This window comes from Labeo rohita, chromosome 13 (genome assembly GCF_022985175.1).
Source record: "Labeo rohita strain BAU-BD-2019 chromosome 13, IGBB_LRoh.1.0, whole genome shotgun sequence".
NCBI lineage: Eukaryota > Metazoa > Chordata > Actinopteri > Cypriniformes > Cyprinidae > Labeo > Labeo rohita.
The window spans coordinates 1,000,031-1,017,440 of record NC_066881.1 but is presented as its reverse complement, the minus strand read 5'-3'; the positions used below and the strand labels follow the sequence as shown (position 1 = coordinate 1,017,440).

The window sequence follows — 17,410 nt, the reverse complement described above, 5'->3', positions numbered from 1 at the left end:
GAAAGAGTGGTAGATGAGATTAACATGGAAGATCTTCTCCACATTTGCGACACTTAGATATTGAAAACAGATCAAATGAGAAAAAAAGTTTAAACAAAGCTTCAACTACATTGAACCATTTCCCATTTGTTTAGGGAATAATGAAGCAGGAAATGATTTTTTTCCGCAATACATTAAAAAAAAATGTTGTTTTTTTCAAGAGTGAGGGAGCAGCACAGCTACACCAATTTGCAAGTTCACAACAAAGATGCTCTTAAAGACATTTGGGATAGAAAAGTAGTTACAAAATCTGATCCCATGTCCTTGGGCTTGATTCTCTATCAGGACTCATTTGAAATCAATCCATTAGGTTCGGGAAAGAAAAAGCATAAGAGAGCAGTCTGGCAGTCTGTCTCACTTTAGGAGACATTTTGTCTCATAATCGATCAACCACTGACTATATGCAACTTGTTCTCCTTTGCAGAGAGCAACATTTTCAGTTCTTTGAACAAGACTTGGTGATGGGAACAACTGCTAAAAGATCTCAAAGACATCGAGGTGAGTGGTATCCACATGCCGGATGTTGAGATTAGGAAAACAATTGTGTGTGCCTATTGGGGGTTTTGTTGAAAATTTCAGCAGCAGTTTCTTCTTTTGCAGATTCTGTGAAACTGATGTACCAACATTTGTGGCAGTCCTATTTGCCAAGGGAGCGTGCAGGACTGTGCAGTCATCTAAAGGTAATGTCTGAGCAGATGATTTGCACCAAAAAATAGGGGTCAAATTTGACTTGCTGTTGCTGAGTTACCACGCTACCATGTCTGTCAGCCTGGCCTTCCTCCATGCATTGGGCATGACATTTCCTAAGGTGCTGTGGCCTGTGATTTAGCTTTATGCATTATGCATCAGCATTGAGAAACAGTTTATGTATGTGGAACTGAGTTATCAGATTTAAAAATAGGTTGGCTGTATCAAGCAAAACTTGATCGAAGATTTAATGTTACTAACCTTGTAAACTGTTTATTAATAATTTCATCCTCAAAAGCGCTCAACTTATCGGTTCCTTGTAACCAATAAAGCACTTGATTTATGAATTTTATTAAGAAATTCTTAACAACATCATTAGCCTTGCACTTGTTACTTTGTGTGCAAGGATATTCCAATTTATTCTAAAAATGTTTTCTTCGATTCCTCTACCTTGTTTCCTTTACATAAATGCCACCCTTGAATCTTAAGAGAGAGGAGCAAGGATGCAAGGAAAGCAAATTAGGATGCACCAACAATGAATTGACAAGCACCAGATACTGTACGAGGATATTTGTATGAGGACAAAGCAGCTGCCAAGACAAAGGTCAACGTGTCATTTATGTAAAGCAGGAAACAGTATGAAATATTCATGTTGTTTGTGTATAACACTGTGTATAAGAAGTAGATTTCATGCAGCAACAGCAGAAATGATGCCATTCACTCAAAAGTGTTTCCAGCAAATGCTGAAAAAACTGCTGCATTTGCAAGAGACACAATAAACGTCTATAGCACGACAGATACAACAAATCTCATGAAAACAGCAATGACACAGAGTGAAGGCTGAAGGACTTACTGAGGCACACTTAAGGTAAAATCTGGTTATGGTAAATGTTAATAATGAACTAGATACATTGTAAAAGAGCTACATTCATGTAGGACTACAATAATATTTCATGAACTGTTACTGTTAGTCATGTGTGTGTGCGTTTGGTTTATATATCCTGTTGGGGAATTAAACCTGAATACACACACACTCATTGGGACTCGTGTCAGGGTGGGGACCTAATTTGACCTAATCCCTGTGGGTACAAAACCTTATAATTCATACAGAATGAGTTTTTTTAGAAAGTTAAAATGCAGAAAGTTTCCTGTGATGGGTAGGTTTAGGTGTAGGGTTGGTGTAGGGTGATAGAAAATATGGTTTGCACAGTTTAAAAACCATTACACCTATAGAGAGTCCCTACAATGATATCTGACCAGACATGATAACTACAGCTACAAAGTTTTAATTGTTCTGATTCTATAAGATTAAGAAAAGTAGAAAAATCCACACCACAGCTATAAATAGCCTCTGCCTTTTTTTTTTTTAATGTTGTGTTAAATATTTAGAGGATGTAGCCTTTGTTGTGTACTACAGTATGAAAATCTAAGTTAATTATTTTACAGAATGCATTTAAATTAGCATTAAGCCTCACATTACTTAAAAAAAAAAAAATATATATATATATATATATATACACACACACACACACATATATATATATATATATATATATATATTTAAGATATCATCTATAGTCAAAAGTTTGTTAGCAAACTTTCTTTTGGCAGAGAAAGCATAAGCCAGTAAGTTTTAAGTAGTTTTAAAAGCTTTTAGTTTAAAGAAAGTTTAAAAGGTTTTCAGTTTGAAATAGTTTTAGTTTGATTGTTAAAGTTTGAAGATGGATAGGCTAGATAGATATAAATAAAGAAAAAAAGAAAAATTAGAAAGAAAACGAAAGAAAGAAAGATTAGTTAGAAAGAAAGAAAGATAAAAAAGAAAGATTAGTTAGAAAGAAAGAAAAAAAGAAAGTAGTAAGAAAGAAAAGTAAGAAAGAAAATTAAAAAAGAAAAAAAGAAAGATTAGTAAGAAAGAAAAAGAAAGAAAGAAAAAAAAGAAAAAAAAAAAAAAAGAAAGATTAGTTAGATAGAAAGAAAAGTAAGCAAGAAAGAAAAGAAAGATTAGTTAGAAAGAAAGAAAAAGAAAAAAGAAAGATTAGCTAGAAAGAAGAAAGACTGGTTAGAAAGAAAGAAAAAAAAAGAAAGAAAGATTAGTTAGAACGAAAAAAAAAAAGAAAGATTTGTTAGAAAGGAAAGAAAGATTAGTTAGAAAGATTAGATTAGTTAGAAAGAAAGTATGTCGCTAGCATGATAGAAAGCAAGTCGCTAGCATGGTTTTAGCATGATTAGCAAGTCGCCAACATGATTCTAGCATGACTAGCAAGTCGCTAGCATGATTTTAGCAAGTCACTAGCATGATTTTAGCAAGTCACTAGCATGATTTTAGCATGAACAGTAAGTCGCTAGATGATTTTAGCATGATTAGCAAGTCGCTAGCATGATTTTAACATGACTAGCAAGTCGTTAGCATGATTTTAGCAAGTCGTTAGTATGATTTTAGCATGACTAGCAAGTCGCTAGCATGATTTTAGGATGACTAGCAAATCATTAGCATGATTTTAACATGACTAGCAAGTCACTAGCATGATTTTATCATGACTAGCAAGTCGCTAGCATGATTTTAGGATGACTAGCAAATCATTAGCATGACTAGCAAGTCACTAGCATGATTTTAGCATGACTAGCAAAGTTGCTAGCAGGATTTAAGCATGACTAGCAAGTCGCTAGCATGATTTTAGCATGATTAACAAGTCGCCAACATGATTTTAGCATGACTAGCAAGTCGCTAGCATGATTTTAGCATGCATGCAAGTTTTAGCATGATTTTAGCAACTAGCAAGTCCCTAGCATGATTTTAGCATTATTAGCAAGTCGCTAGCATGATTTTAGCATGATTAGCAAGTCGCTAGCATGATTTTAACATGATTAGCAAGTCGCTAGCATGATTTTATCATGACTAGCAAGTCGCTAGCATGATTTTAACATTACTAGCAAGTCGCTAGCATGATTTTAGCATTATTTTAGCATGATTAACAAGTCGCTAGCATGATTTTAGCATGATTAGCAAGTCGCTAGCATGATTTTAGCATGACTAGCAAGTCGCTAGCATGATTTTAACATGACTAGCAAGTCGCTAGCATGATTTTAACATGACTAGCAAATCATTAGCATGATTTTAACATGACTAGCAAGTCACTAGCATGATTTTTAGCATGACTAGCAAGTCGCTAGCATGATTTTAGCATGATTAGCAAATCATTAGCATGTTTTAGCATGATTAGCAAGTTAGCATGTTTCTAGCATGATTAGCATGTTTCTAGCATGATTAGCATGTTTCTAGCATGATTAGCAAAGTCGCTAGCATGTTTCTAGCATGATTAGCAAGTTGCTAGCATGTTTCTAGCATGATTAGCAAAGTCGCTAGCATGTTTCTAGCATGATTAGCAAAGCTAGCATGTTTCTAGCATGATTGATTAGCATGTTTCTAGCATGATTAGCAAAGTCGCTAGCATGTTTCTAGCATGAACAAAGCAGCATGTTTCTAGCATGATTAGCAAGCTAGCATGTTTCTAGCATGATTAGTCGCTAGCATGTTTCTAGCATGATTAGCATGTTCTAGCATGATTTTCTAGCATGATTAGCATGTTTTCTAGCATGATTCTAGCATGATGATTAGCATGTTTTAGCATGTTTCTAGCATGATTAGCAAAGCATGATTAGCATGTTTCTAGCATGATTAGCAAAGTCGCTAGCATGTTTCTAGCATGATTAGGAAGTCGCTAGCATGTTTCTAGCATGATTAGCAAAGTCGCTAGCATGTTTCTAGCATGATTAGATTAGCATGTTTCTAGCATGATTTAGCATGTTTCTAGCATGATTTCAGCATGATTAGCATGTTTTTAGCATGATTAGCAAGTGATTAGCATGTTTCTAGCATGATTAGCATGTTTAGCATGTTTTAGCATGTTTCTAGCATGATTAGCATGTTTCTAGCATGCTAGCATGTTTCTAGCATGATTAGCAAAGTCGCTAGCATGTTTCTAGCATGATTAGCAAAGTCGCTAGCATGTTTCTAGCATGATTAGCAAAGTCGCTAGCATGTTTCTAAGCATGATTAGCAAAGTCGCTAGCATGTTTCTAGCATGATTAGCAAAGATTTGCAAGCATGTTTCTAGCATGATTAGCAAAGTCGCTAGCATGTTTCTAGCATGATTAGCAAAGTCGCTAGCATGTTTCTAGCATGATGTTTTTCTAGCATGATTAGCAAGTCGCTAGCATGTTTCTAGCATGATTAGCAAGTCGCTAGCATTTTGCTAGCATGTTTCAAGCATGATTAGCAAAGTTGCTAGCATGTTTCTAGCATGATTAGCATGTTTTCATAGCATGATTAGCAAAGTTAGCTAGCATGTTTCTAGCATGATTAGCAAAGTCGCTAGCATGTTTCTAGCATGATTAGCAAAGTTGCTAGCATGTTTCTAGCATGATTAGCAGCATGATTTAGCATGTTTTAGCATGATTAGCATGTTTCTAGCATGATTAGCAAAGTTGCTAGCATGTTTCTAGCATGATTAGCATGTTTTCTAGCATGATTAGCAAAGTCGCTAGCATGTTTCTAGCATGATTAGCAAAGTCGCTAGCATGTTTCTAGCATGATTAACAAAGTCGCTAGCATGTTTCTAGCATGATTAGCATGCATGTTTCTAGCATGATTAGCAAAGTCGCTAGCATGTTTCTAGCATGATTAGCAAAGTCGCTAGCATGTTTCTAGCATGATTAGCAAAGCATGTCTAGCATGATTAGCAAGCTAGCATGTTCTAGCATGATTAGCAAAGTCGCTAGCATGTTTCTAGCATGATTAGCATGTTTTCTAGCATGATTAGCAAAGTCGCTAGCATGTTTCTAGCATGATTAGCAAAGTCGCTAGCATGTTTCTAGCATGATTAGCAAAGTCGCTAGCATGTTTCTAGCATGATTAGCAAAGTCGCTAGCATGTTTCTAGCATGATTAGCAAAGTCGCTAGCATGTTTCTAGCATGATTAGCATGTTTTCTAGCATGATTAGCAAAGTCGCTAGCATGTTTCTAGCATGATTAGCAAAGTCGCTAGCATGTTTCTAGCATGATTAGCAAAGTCGCTAGCATGTTTCTAGCATGATTAGCATGTTAGCTAGCATGCATGTTTTAGCAAGATTAGCATGTTTCTAGCATGATTAGCAAAGTCGCTAGCATGTTTCTAGCATGATTAGCAAAGTCGCTAGCATGTTTCTAGCATGATTAGCAAAGTTGCTAGCATGTTTCTAGCATGATTAGCAAAGTCGCTAGCATGTTTCTAGCATGATTAGCAAAGTCGCTAGCATGTTTCTAGCATGATTAGCAATTTGCTAGCATGTTTCTAGCATGATTAGCAAAGTCGCTAGCATGTTTCTAGCATGATTAGCAAAGTCGCTAGCATGTTTCTAGCATGATTAGCAAAGTCGCTAGCATGTTTCTAGCATGATTAGCAAAGTAGCTAGCATGTTTCTAGCATGATTAGCAAAGTTGCTAGCATGTTTCTAGCATGATTAGCAAAGTAGCTAGCATGTTTCTAGCATGATTAGCAAATAGCATGTTTCTAGCATGATTAGCATGTTTTCTAGCATGATTAGCAAAGTAGATAGCATGTTTCTAGCATGATTAGCAAAGTAGCTAGCATGTTTCTAGCATGATTTATAGATAGATTTCTAGCATGATTATAGATAGCATGTTTCTAGCATGATTAGATAGATAGATAGATAGCATGTTTCTAAGATGATTAGCAAAGCCGCTAACATGTTTCTAGCAGATAGATAAAGTAGATAGATAGATAGATGTTTCTAACATGATTAGCAAAGTTGATAGCACGATTCTGGTTGATAGCCATAGATAGATAAATAGATAGATAGTAATAGTTAGATAGATAGATAGATAGATAATAGTTTGATAGAAGATAGATAGATAGATAGATAGATAGATAGATAGATAGATAGATAGATAGATAGATAGATAAGGTTTAGATAGATAGATAGATAGATAGATAGATAGATAGATAGATAGATAGATAGATAGATAGATAGATAGATAGATAGTTAGATAGATAGATAGATAGATAGATAGATAGATAGATAGAAGGTAGAAAGAGAGATAGATAGATAGATAGATAGATAGATAGATAGATAGATAGATAGATAGATAGATAGATAGATAGATAGATAGATAAGGTTTAGATAGATAGATAGATAGATAGATAGATTAGTTATTAGTTAGAAAGAACATAGATATCTTAAAGCTTAATTGAGTATCTATGGCTTCTAGCAGTTTACATTAAACATAGTTCAAACAGACATGGACTTTTGGTCAATGAAAGTCTATGGGACTTTTTATGATTTTTAATATTAATTTTTAAGAAAACCGTAACTCAAACCAGTCTGAAAAGATATAGCACACTAAGTCAGAACAGTATGAAGATCTGACCCGAGTTTGGAGTATGTAGCTTGAACGGTCTAGGAGGAGTAGGTGTCCAAAAAATTTGCGTTAAGAAAAATAAGAAGAAGAAGAATAATAATAAGTTTAAATACAATTTCAGTAAGTTGGCTTTCCCAAGCCAACTTAATAATCTTACATAAAATCTTACATACAATCTTACACTGCTGTTTAAATGATTTTTTAAGGTGTTTGTTAATTGTAGAAACATTTGTTTCATAGCGAAACAAAAACAAATAAAAAAACAGGAAAATAATATATTAAACATTTTATTCATGAATAAAATTCATTTGTGGTTCTAAAAAATAAATGTATTTTTAATCCATAGAACTATAAAATCATGGCTATTGGCAAGTTAAAATAACATGAATGTGTAATTTACCTTTTAAGTCAAGATTTTTGGCACCCATGGTGGTCTGAGTGGTGATTTTGGTGTCAATTTTGACAGTGTGCAGGTTATTTGTGTCTCTGGAGATGACGACATTGTGCCACTGGTTGTCATTAAGGGGTTTGTTTGAGTTTCCTTTGATGAGATAAGCACCGTTTCCCAGATCCGAGACGTAATGCAGGTAGCTAAACAAAGATAGCATGAATTAAATTAAATGTACCACACTTGCAATTAAAGAACATCTGGATAACAATTAATGATTTCTGATAATAAATGTAATCAAAAAATTAAAGTATTGCACATATTGGAAAAGGGCTATTAGGGGGTGCAAGCTAAATACAGTTTAGCTTTCAGTTTCCAAAGGGTTAAGTTAAATCATAAATAAGATCTAAGATTGTTTTTCAATGTCTAAGTGCAAACCTCTGACAAACAATATCACTTATCAAATTATTTCCTAAAATATTGTAAATAATAAAAATAATATATTTTCAATTCTAATTCCACTTTGTCAATATATGGATGGTTTTGGAGATCTAAACAGTTCTTACACACTAAACCACTGACTTGTGTACATTTATTTACCTAGAAATATTTATTTTTTAATTATTTGCAAGAATAATAATATATGTTGATAGGAAATGAATGTGTTGAACGAACAAATCACAGCAGCGTCTGACTGTTATGCTCATGTCTCTCCATAACATACCCTTTAACCAGCTCTACCGCAATGAAGTCATTTCCATCTCCACTGTTGAACAGGATGAGTCCGTCTGATGAGGTGGTCTTGAACTGGAAGAACAGGTGCATGGAGTAGTACGCCAGCAGCGTGCTCAGAGACAGATAGCTCGAGCAGGCCTTGAAAGTCACTGGATCTGCGATGATGTTTTTAAATCCGATCATGGCGTTGACTTCGCAGTAGTCGATGTCTCCGTTTACGCAGAGGTCGATGTATGGCTTGCCGTTAAACATCAGGCTCTGGAGATGCCCAATGAAGTTGGAGGGCGTGATGGGCAGGTAGCGTTTCTCTGTAATGATCCCTGTCTCGATGTTATGAAACTCCAGCTGTGTGTGGTCACCTGATATCTCTCCTGTTTCATGGCAGAGTGTTGAGAAAAATGTTAGGTTAATTTCATGTGGATCACAAAAAGGCCAGCTCAAAATGGACTTGGTTTCCTTCTATGCACATGAGATAATTAATCCTGTTGTATTTCCCTCATTTTGACCTGGAGAGGATTTTCTTTTCCCCCAAAATTCTAGTTCTAGTTTTCTATAAACATAACAACAATTATTTCTAAACATAACATCACAATTGTACAAAATGTAAATCCTAACTATTTAAATATTTAGATATTCAGTCTAACAACATGCTAAAACACAGCAAACAAAGCTTGAATAAACTACTAAACCTTTTAACTGTCACCTGCCCCCTCAGTGGGACGCCTAAGTTTACTTCAGTATATTACAAATAAATCCTAATCTAATCATGACAATATCGTTGGAAATCAGATTCCAGATTTTCAAATAGTTGTATCTATTGTCATATCATAACAAACCATACATCAGTTTAAAGCTTGCATGCATTATTAGTGCTCTTAATTAGTGTCTAATTTCATGTAAAGCAAAAGCACAGAAACAGGAGGATACCTTCCACAGTGGGCAAATCATCCACAGACAGCTTCAGACTCTTTCCTCTCCTGCTCACTCGCACTGTGTGCCACTCATTATCATTCAGATTCTGACCAGCAAATATGGTCTCGGGTCCTTTGCCTGTGGGACAGCCCAGATCACAGTTAAACACAGTCAAAAAAAGAGCAAAAAATCATATGCCCTACACAGGTGGACAACAGTGGCATTTAATAACATCACAAAAATGGCCTAAAGACACCAAACTTTTAAAACAGTATTAACAATAGTGTCACAAGAAATAAGTCCACATATTAAAGAGAGACCAGAGGTCACGTTAACCGAAAATTCTCCGTCATTGACGGAAATGTTTTTTATCAGTGACGGAAAAATCCAAAGGCCTTCTGTCATTTTGACAGATTACACTGAGGGTGATCTATTGCAAATTGTAGCTGTAATTCCCACTCCTGTCCAGTTGGTGGCAAGTGCGCTCCAGTCAGCTGAGCACGGGATACAGAACAAAAACGAAATTATCACAAATGTTTTCCTATCCACAGGTTTCCTACGCCCCATGAGGCCTTGCGTCAAAAGTGGGAACCTCTTCAAAATAAACAAGCGGGACATGACACTCATTCATTCAACAGTTGACAGGAGTGACGGGCAAATGAAGCCTCGTGAAGCACCGAGACTTTCCTCTGACTGTTTCGGGAAAAGATTCAAAGCTTCGAGAGTGTCGAAAACAGCGTGATCTGGTGGTTAATAACAAATAAAACAGCCAAAAGCCAAAACCCTGTGAAGCTCTGTCGGAAGAAGCATTCACCACAATTTCCATAGATCGGTCCATGTTACATGCACAGATAAAAGCCTAACCATGTGCGTGTGTTTGTTTGTTGAATTTCTGACTCTGATAAATTAATTTACCCATTGAACAGTGCCATTAAATGCCAGTACGAATATCAATATGATGTAATAAAAGAATAATGTACACATATATTAATTGCATATGGCATGTATTTAATTTTCCTGAAATAATTTGTATTCTTCATATTACTTGTGTGACTGGGTATTTAAAACTGTAATTATTAAATAGATACCAATGAAAGTGTACTCGCAAAGTAAGATCTGGGGGTCGAACATTAGGACAAGGAAAGTGAATTGCGCACATGACTGGACAGAAAGTGAGGCTTCTACGAAAGTTATTTTTTACGTTAACAAGCCTGGAATCGAGGCTTCATCTGGCATGCTCTTTAACTCAACCTCTGATGTCTCGGTTCAAATGTCATTTCACTAGTTGACAGTCATTCAAGATTTAGCGATCCAAACTTGCTAATGATATGGGAACACAAATTCGAAAAGCCTATGTTGTCCATAAGAACGTAATGACATCTCTCATAAAGGTGTGCATCTTTACAAAGTAAACAATGGTCTAAAAAACACTTAGCCTCTTCGCTAATTAGCACACAAATACCATTGGTATACTACGTCCGTCGCCTCACCGGAAGTTGTACCCACGTTCTTTTTTACAGTAGCGCCCCCCGGAAACTTGTGGATATGTTTGATTACGCACAGGCGAGTACACAGAGGCTACAACGATCTATCACGCCACATTAAAGAGCGCCAAAACTGTATTTATTGCTAGAATTTCCTAAGGAAATTGACAGAATTTGAAATCTGAGACTTTGTTCCATATCAAAACTAACACAAAGCCTAGCTGTTGCTATTTATTGGAAGGAAGACACATTCCATACTGTTCATCCATCAACTGAAAACAGCATAGACCAAGAGATTGATTGTGATTTAAGAATCAATTTTGGTTCATTAAAATGAAAATCTATTAAAATCGGGAAATGTTTTTTTTTTACCCAGCCCTAACGTATGTTGTTGTTTTTAAACACTGCGCTGTTGTCCTGTAGGTTCATGATTAAAAACGAAAATGTGAACAAAAATAAAAGCAATTAAATATGTTACTCTAATCAAAATATGAAAATTAAAATGCCGGGTAATAATAGATTATGACAGAATTTTTACGACCCTGTTCGTCAAAATGACGGACAATGTTAAAATCTAGCGCAACCTGTGAGAGACATACATTTTATGAATTACTCTTTAGTGTAACTGATTTAAAATAATTCCTTTATCAATTTAACACAACAGAAAGACAAAGTTAAATTTTATATCAGGCTGTTACTTAATTCAAAGTGGAATTAATAGTGGAAAATAGGGTAAAAGGCACATAAGGGCCATCTTGCCCAACTTTTGGGGTTTAGTGACCCTCTACCTAGTAATACGGGCATTTCGGCATCTCGGTCCAGTGCAACGAATACAGGCAATTCACCTTCAATCCAGAAGGGGGCGCCCGCAGTAATGCAACGCTGTTTGATAAGCGACCACAGAAGAACAGCGAATGCCAGGAGTTGCGCACTTGAAAACAAAGACCACTAGACAGTGCCCATGTGCTGATTCTGAACGCGTCTCTCACTGACAAAGGAGTATAACATTACTTTAAAGGCTTACGCACTCAACTGTTTGCGAAATGGAGCTTTTTACTCTTGTATCCTACCTCTCTCATTCCGCACAAATCCAAATATTCCACAGTATTTTCATATTGACGATGTATCCAAATGCTAAGGCGTTCCTGTGGTGACACAGTGAGGTGGGCGCGCTCATGTATATGTTTTGTGTTTGTGTGCGCCGGCGCGATTACTTCAACTTTCCTCATACCAGCAAAATCAACTTAAACAAAAAAACAAATAGGATGTCGCTTTCTGCCATTTGAGTTTCCTTTCTGTCACAAAACTGAACTGAAACTTAGTAAATATTGTCTACGTTACATGTCGCACTGTTTTTCCCCCTTGTCTATCAATTAACTAAATTAAATATATACGTCAAGTATTTATTCCTTGTATGTATATATGTACTGCAGATTTTATAGCCTATATATGACATAATTTGATATAATATTTAGTATTTTCTAGGGGTGTAAGAAAATATCGATACACGCATGCCCGGCTCCAGAAATGAGATGAAGGGTGGGCCAAGTGATATCCTAGGTGGGCCCGGGGTGGGGTATAGTGGTAAATACATACAGTGGGTGCGGAAAGTATTCAGACCCCCTTAAATTTTTCACTCTTTGTTATATTGCAGCCATTTGCTAAAATCATTTAAGTTCTTTTTTTTTTCCTCATTAATGTACACACAGCACCCCATACTGACAGACAAACACAGAATTGTTGACATTTTTGCAGATCTATTAAAAAAGAAAAACTGAAATATCACATGGTCCTAAGTATTCAGACCCTTTGCTGTGACACTTATATATTTAACTCAGGTGCTGTCCATTTCTTCTGATTATCCTTGAGATGGTTCTACACCTTCATTTGAGTCCAGCTGTGTTTGATTATACTGATTGGACTTGATTAGGAAAGCCACACACCTGTCTATATAAGACCTTACAGCTCACAGTGCATGTCAGAGCAAATGAGATTCATGAGGTCAAAGGAACTGCCTGAAGAGCTCAGAGACAGAATTGTGGCAAGGCACAGATCTGGCCAAGGTTACAAAAAAAAATTCTGCTGCACTTAAGGTTCCTAAGAGCACAGTGGCCTCCATAATCCTTAAATGGAAGACGTTTGGGACGACCAGAACCCTTCCTAGAGCTGGCCGTCCGGCCAAACTGAGCTACTGGGGGAGAAGAGCCTTGGTGAGAGAGGTAAAGAAGAACCCAAAGATCACTGTGGCTGAGCTCCAGAGATGCAGTCGGGAGATGGGAGAAAGTTGTAGAAAGTCAACCATCACTGCAGCCCTCCACCAGTTGGGGCTTTATGGCAGAGTGGCCCGACGGAAGCCTCTCCTCAGTGCAAGACACACGAAAGCCAGCATGGAGTTTGCTAAAAAACCTGAAGGACTCCAAGATGGTGAGAAATAAGATTCTCTGGTCTGATGAGACCAAGATAGAACTTTTTGGCCTTAATTCTAAGCGGTATGTGTGGAGAAAATCAGGCACTGCTCATCATCTGTCCAATACAGTCCCAACAGTGAAGCATGGTGGTGGCAGCATCATGCTGTGGGGGTGTTTTTCAGCTGCAGGGACAGGACGACCGGTTGCAATCGAGGGAAAGATGAATGCGGCCAAGTACAGGGATATCCTGGACAAAAACCTTCTCCAGAGTGCTCAGGACCTCAGACTGGGCCGAAGGTTTACCTTCCAACAAGACAATGACCCTAAGCACACAGCTAAAATAACAAAGGAGTGGCTTCACAACAACTCCGTGACTGTTCTTGAATGGCCCAGCCAGAGCCTTGACTTAAACCCAATTGAGCATCTCTGGAGAGACCTAAAAATGGCTGTCCACCAACGTTTACCATCCAACCTGACAGAACTGGAGAGGATCTGCAAGGAGGAATGGCAGAGGATCACCAAATCCAGGTGTGAAAAACTTGTTGCATCTTTCCCAAAAATACTCATCTGTAGGCTGTATTAGATCAAAAGGGTGCTTCTACTAAATACTGAGCAAAGGGTCTGAATACTTAGGACCATGTGATATTTAAGTTTTTCTTTTTTAATAAATCTGCAAAAATGTCAACAATTCTGTGTTTTTCTGTCAGTATGGGGTGCTGTGTGTACATTAATGAGGGAAAAAAATGAACTTAAATGATTTTAGCAAATGGCTGCAATATAACAAAGAGTGAAAAATTTAAGGGGGTCTGAATACTTTCTGTACCCACTGTACATTATTTTAACACATATAGTGTGTTAAAAGCACATTTTAGTTTATAGGGCCTACTAATAGTGTCTCAAAATAGCACAGCTGAGAACACTATATATGTTCTTATGATTATCTTACTAAAGAATAATTTTTAGTACATTAAGTACAAAATTAGTGTGTGAAAATAGACCACTATACTTTATGGAACTGCACATTTTTTTTTTCACCTGGGGTAGATGGTGTTACACAGTGTTATGCTCATACACTGATTACATTACTTGACCACCGCCTTCACTGACATTTAGCATTTTTATAGAAAAAAAAATCATTTAGTTCGGTTGGAAAACATATACGCTACAATTCTAAACTAAAAGCATCTGTACCAACGTGATCGTATGTATTTTATTTGGATGTTAAACAAGACTACACTTTAAACCATTAAAATAAATAACATTTCTGCAATCGTTTAACCATTCATGTAATATTTACTTTGTTTGCCGTGGTGGGACACAAAAGGCGTTTTCTCCGACATGCTGTGACTAACAATAGACCCATACAATACACCAAAAAGCAACCCAGCGATCGCAACAGCAATAAACCCACGCTGTAGTTCATTTTACAAATTCAAATATTGCCGCACCAAGAAACAAGTTTTACTGCAGGAAAATCGAACCCTCATTGGCTCTCACCTGCATTCGTCACAGATTACGACATGTGCGTGTTTCTGGTGTGGTGTGTTTGAATAATGCGGCATGAATGGGGAAATAATCTGGAAAATATTTTCAGCGATTAACAATTTAAATTCTGCTCTGCACCTCACAAACATATTGCATTTAGCCAGAGAGGACTGCGGCTGCAATGCTGTTGGTACTGCTTTTCACATTTTTGCAATAAATACATTGTGATTGTACTTATCTGTCTGACATGTTTCTTTATAATTATACAGAGAGAGTTATTTAGAGGTTTGGGATTAGCGACTATAAAAATATTTTTTTGCTATATTGTTACTAAAATGCTAATATCCCTGCATATTTTGGTCAGTTACGTTTTATAACCTTTTATAATAGCTATAGAATGGGTAGGTTTAGGTTTGGGGGTAGGCCAAGAGGGCTAAAAAAAATCTAAATCGCTCATTGATAAAATGATTTTTTTAAAAAGGGGGTAATGAGAGATGACTGATAGACCATGCTGGAGGATTTGCTGCTCAGTCTTGTTCTCAAGGATTAACAACCCTTTGTATTGATAGCGCGAAAACTATATACAAAATAAAAATGTATCGGGGTGCGAGCGGTAAAAAACAAACAAACAAAAAAAAAAAACCGACAAATTAAAATCTAGCTCAACTGAATATCACTCCAATTTTGTGATTGGCTGTTAGGCTCTGTAGTGTGGGCCAGGGTGTGCCAAGCATCTGATTTTTCTGTTGTACTAAAATTGTATCGAACCATGACTACCGAACTGTATATATAAATATATAAATAAAATGTGATCTTAAACTATTTCATGCATATAGCATATATATGTCACACCCCTGGACTTTCTAGTTGGTTTCTCCCATCATCTCCCCTGCAGTTCTGTGTGTTTTGGTTTCTCCCTCACTGTCTACACCTGTGTTTGTAATCAATCTGTGTGTATATATAGCGTGTTTCCCCTCTTGCCTTGTGGGACGTTGATGTTACTACCCTGTGTTCCTGTGTCTCCTGTGTTCCCCGTTGGATTTATTAAATACCTTTCGTTTATTTACGTTGTTGTTCGTGTGCTTCGTCTGAGCGTGACTATATATATATATATATATATATATATATATATATATTTACCTTAACATATATTAACCTAATATACAGGTGCTGGTCATATAATTAGAATATCTTCAAAAAGTTGATTTATTTTACTAATTCCATTCAAGAAGTGAAACTTGTATAATGTATACATTCATTCCACACAGACTGATACATTTCAAGTATTTATTTCTTTTAATTTTGATGATTATAACTGACAACTAATGAAAACCCCAAATTCAGTATCTCAGAAAATCAGAATATTACTTAAGACCAATACAAAGAACAGATTTTCAGAAATCTTGGCCAACTGAAAAGTATGAACATGAAAAGTATGAGCATGTACAGCACTCAATACTTAGTTGGGGCTTCTTTTGCCTGAATTACTGCAGCAATGCGGCGTGGCAGAGCCCAGGTTGCTCTGATAGTGGCCTTCAGCTCTTCTGCATTGTTGGGTCTGGCATATTGCATCTTCCTCTTCACAATACCCCATAGATTTTCTATGGGGTTAAGGTCAGGCGAGTTTGCTGGCCAATTAAGAACAGGGATACCATGGTCCTTAAACCAGGTACTGGTAGCTTTGGCACTGTGTGCAGGTGCCAAGTCCTGTTGGAAAATGAAATCTGCATCTCCATAAAGTTGGTCAGCAGCAGGAAGCATGAAGTGCTCTAAAACGTCCTGGTATACAGCTGCGTTGACCTTGGACCTCAGAAAACACAGTGGACCAACACCAGCAGATGACATGGCACCCCAAACCATCACTGACTGTGGAAACTTTACACTGGACCTCAAGCAACGTGGATTCTGTGCCTCTCCTCTCTTCCTCCAGACTCTGGGACCCTGATTTCCAAAGGAAATGCAAAATTTACTTTCATCAGAGAACATAACTTTGGACCACTCAGCAGCAGTCCAGTCCTTTTTGTCTTTAGCCCAGGCGAGACGCTTCTGACGCTGTCTGTTGTTCAAGAGCGGCTTGACACAAGGAATGCGACAGCTGAAACCCATGTCTTGCATACGTCTGTGTGTAGTGGCTCTTGAAGCACTGACTCCAGCTGCAGTCCACTCTTTGTGAATCTCCCCCACATTTTTGAATGGGTTTTGTTTCACAATTCTCTCCAGGGTGCGGTTATCCCTATTGCTTGTACACTTTTTTTTCTACCACATCTTTTCCTTCCCTTCGCCTCTCTATTAATGTGCTTGGACACAGAGCTCTGTGAACATCCAGCCTCTTTTGCAATGACCTTTTGTGTCTTGCCCTCCTTGTGCAAGGTGTCAATGGTCGTCTTTTGGACAACTGTCAAATCAGCAGTCTTCCCCATGATTGTGTAGCCTACAGAACTAGACTGAGAGACCATTTAAAGGCCTTTGCAGGTGTTTTGAGTTAATTAGCTGATTAGAGTGTGGCACCAGGTGTCTTCAATACTGAACCTTTTCACAATATTCTAATTTTCTGAGATACTGAATTTGGGGTTTTCATTATTTCTCAGTTATAATAATCAAAATTAAAAGAAATAAACACTTGAAATATATCAGTCTGTGTGGAATGAATGTATGCATTATACAAGTTTCACTTCTTGAATGGAATTAGTGAAATAAATCAACTTTTTGAAGATATTCTAATTATAGACCAGCACCTGTAAAACAGTATCGTTCTGCACTTTAAAACCCATTTCAAAAACTAAGCATTTTTAGGCCCCTCAAAATGCAGCTGTCATGTAAAGGTTGTGTAAACACTCCGTAAGATGACATCACT

General features: G+C 37.0%; 1 protein-coding gene across 1 annotated transcript in view; it reads right to left on the bottom strand.

Annotated features, from left to right (window-relative positions):
• The window catches only part of nrxn1b (neurexin 1b), a 164,581-nt gene that overhangs the window by 70,870 nt on the left and 76,301 nt on the right, over positions 1-17,410 (bottom strand). Inside the window, 3 exon segments of the mRNA XM_051126038.1 lie at positions 7,545-7,735; positions 8,257-8,638; positions 9,195-9,317. Coding sequence (XP_050981995.1) covers positions 7,545-7,735; positions 8,257-8,638; positions 9,195-9,317 — 696 coding nt within the window.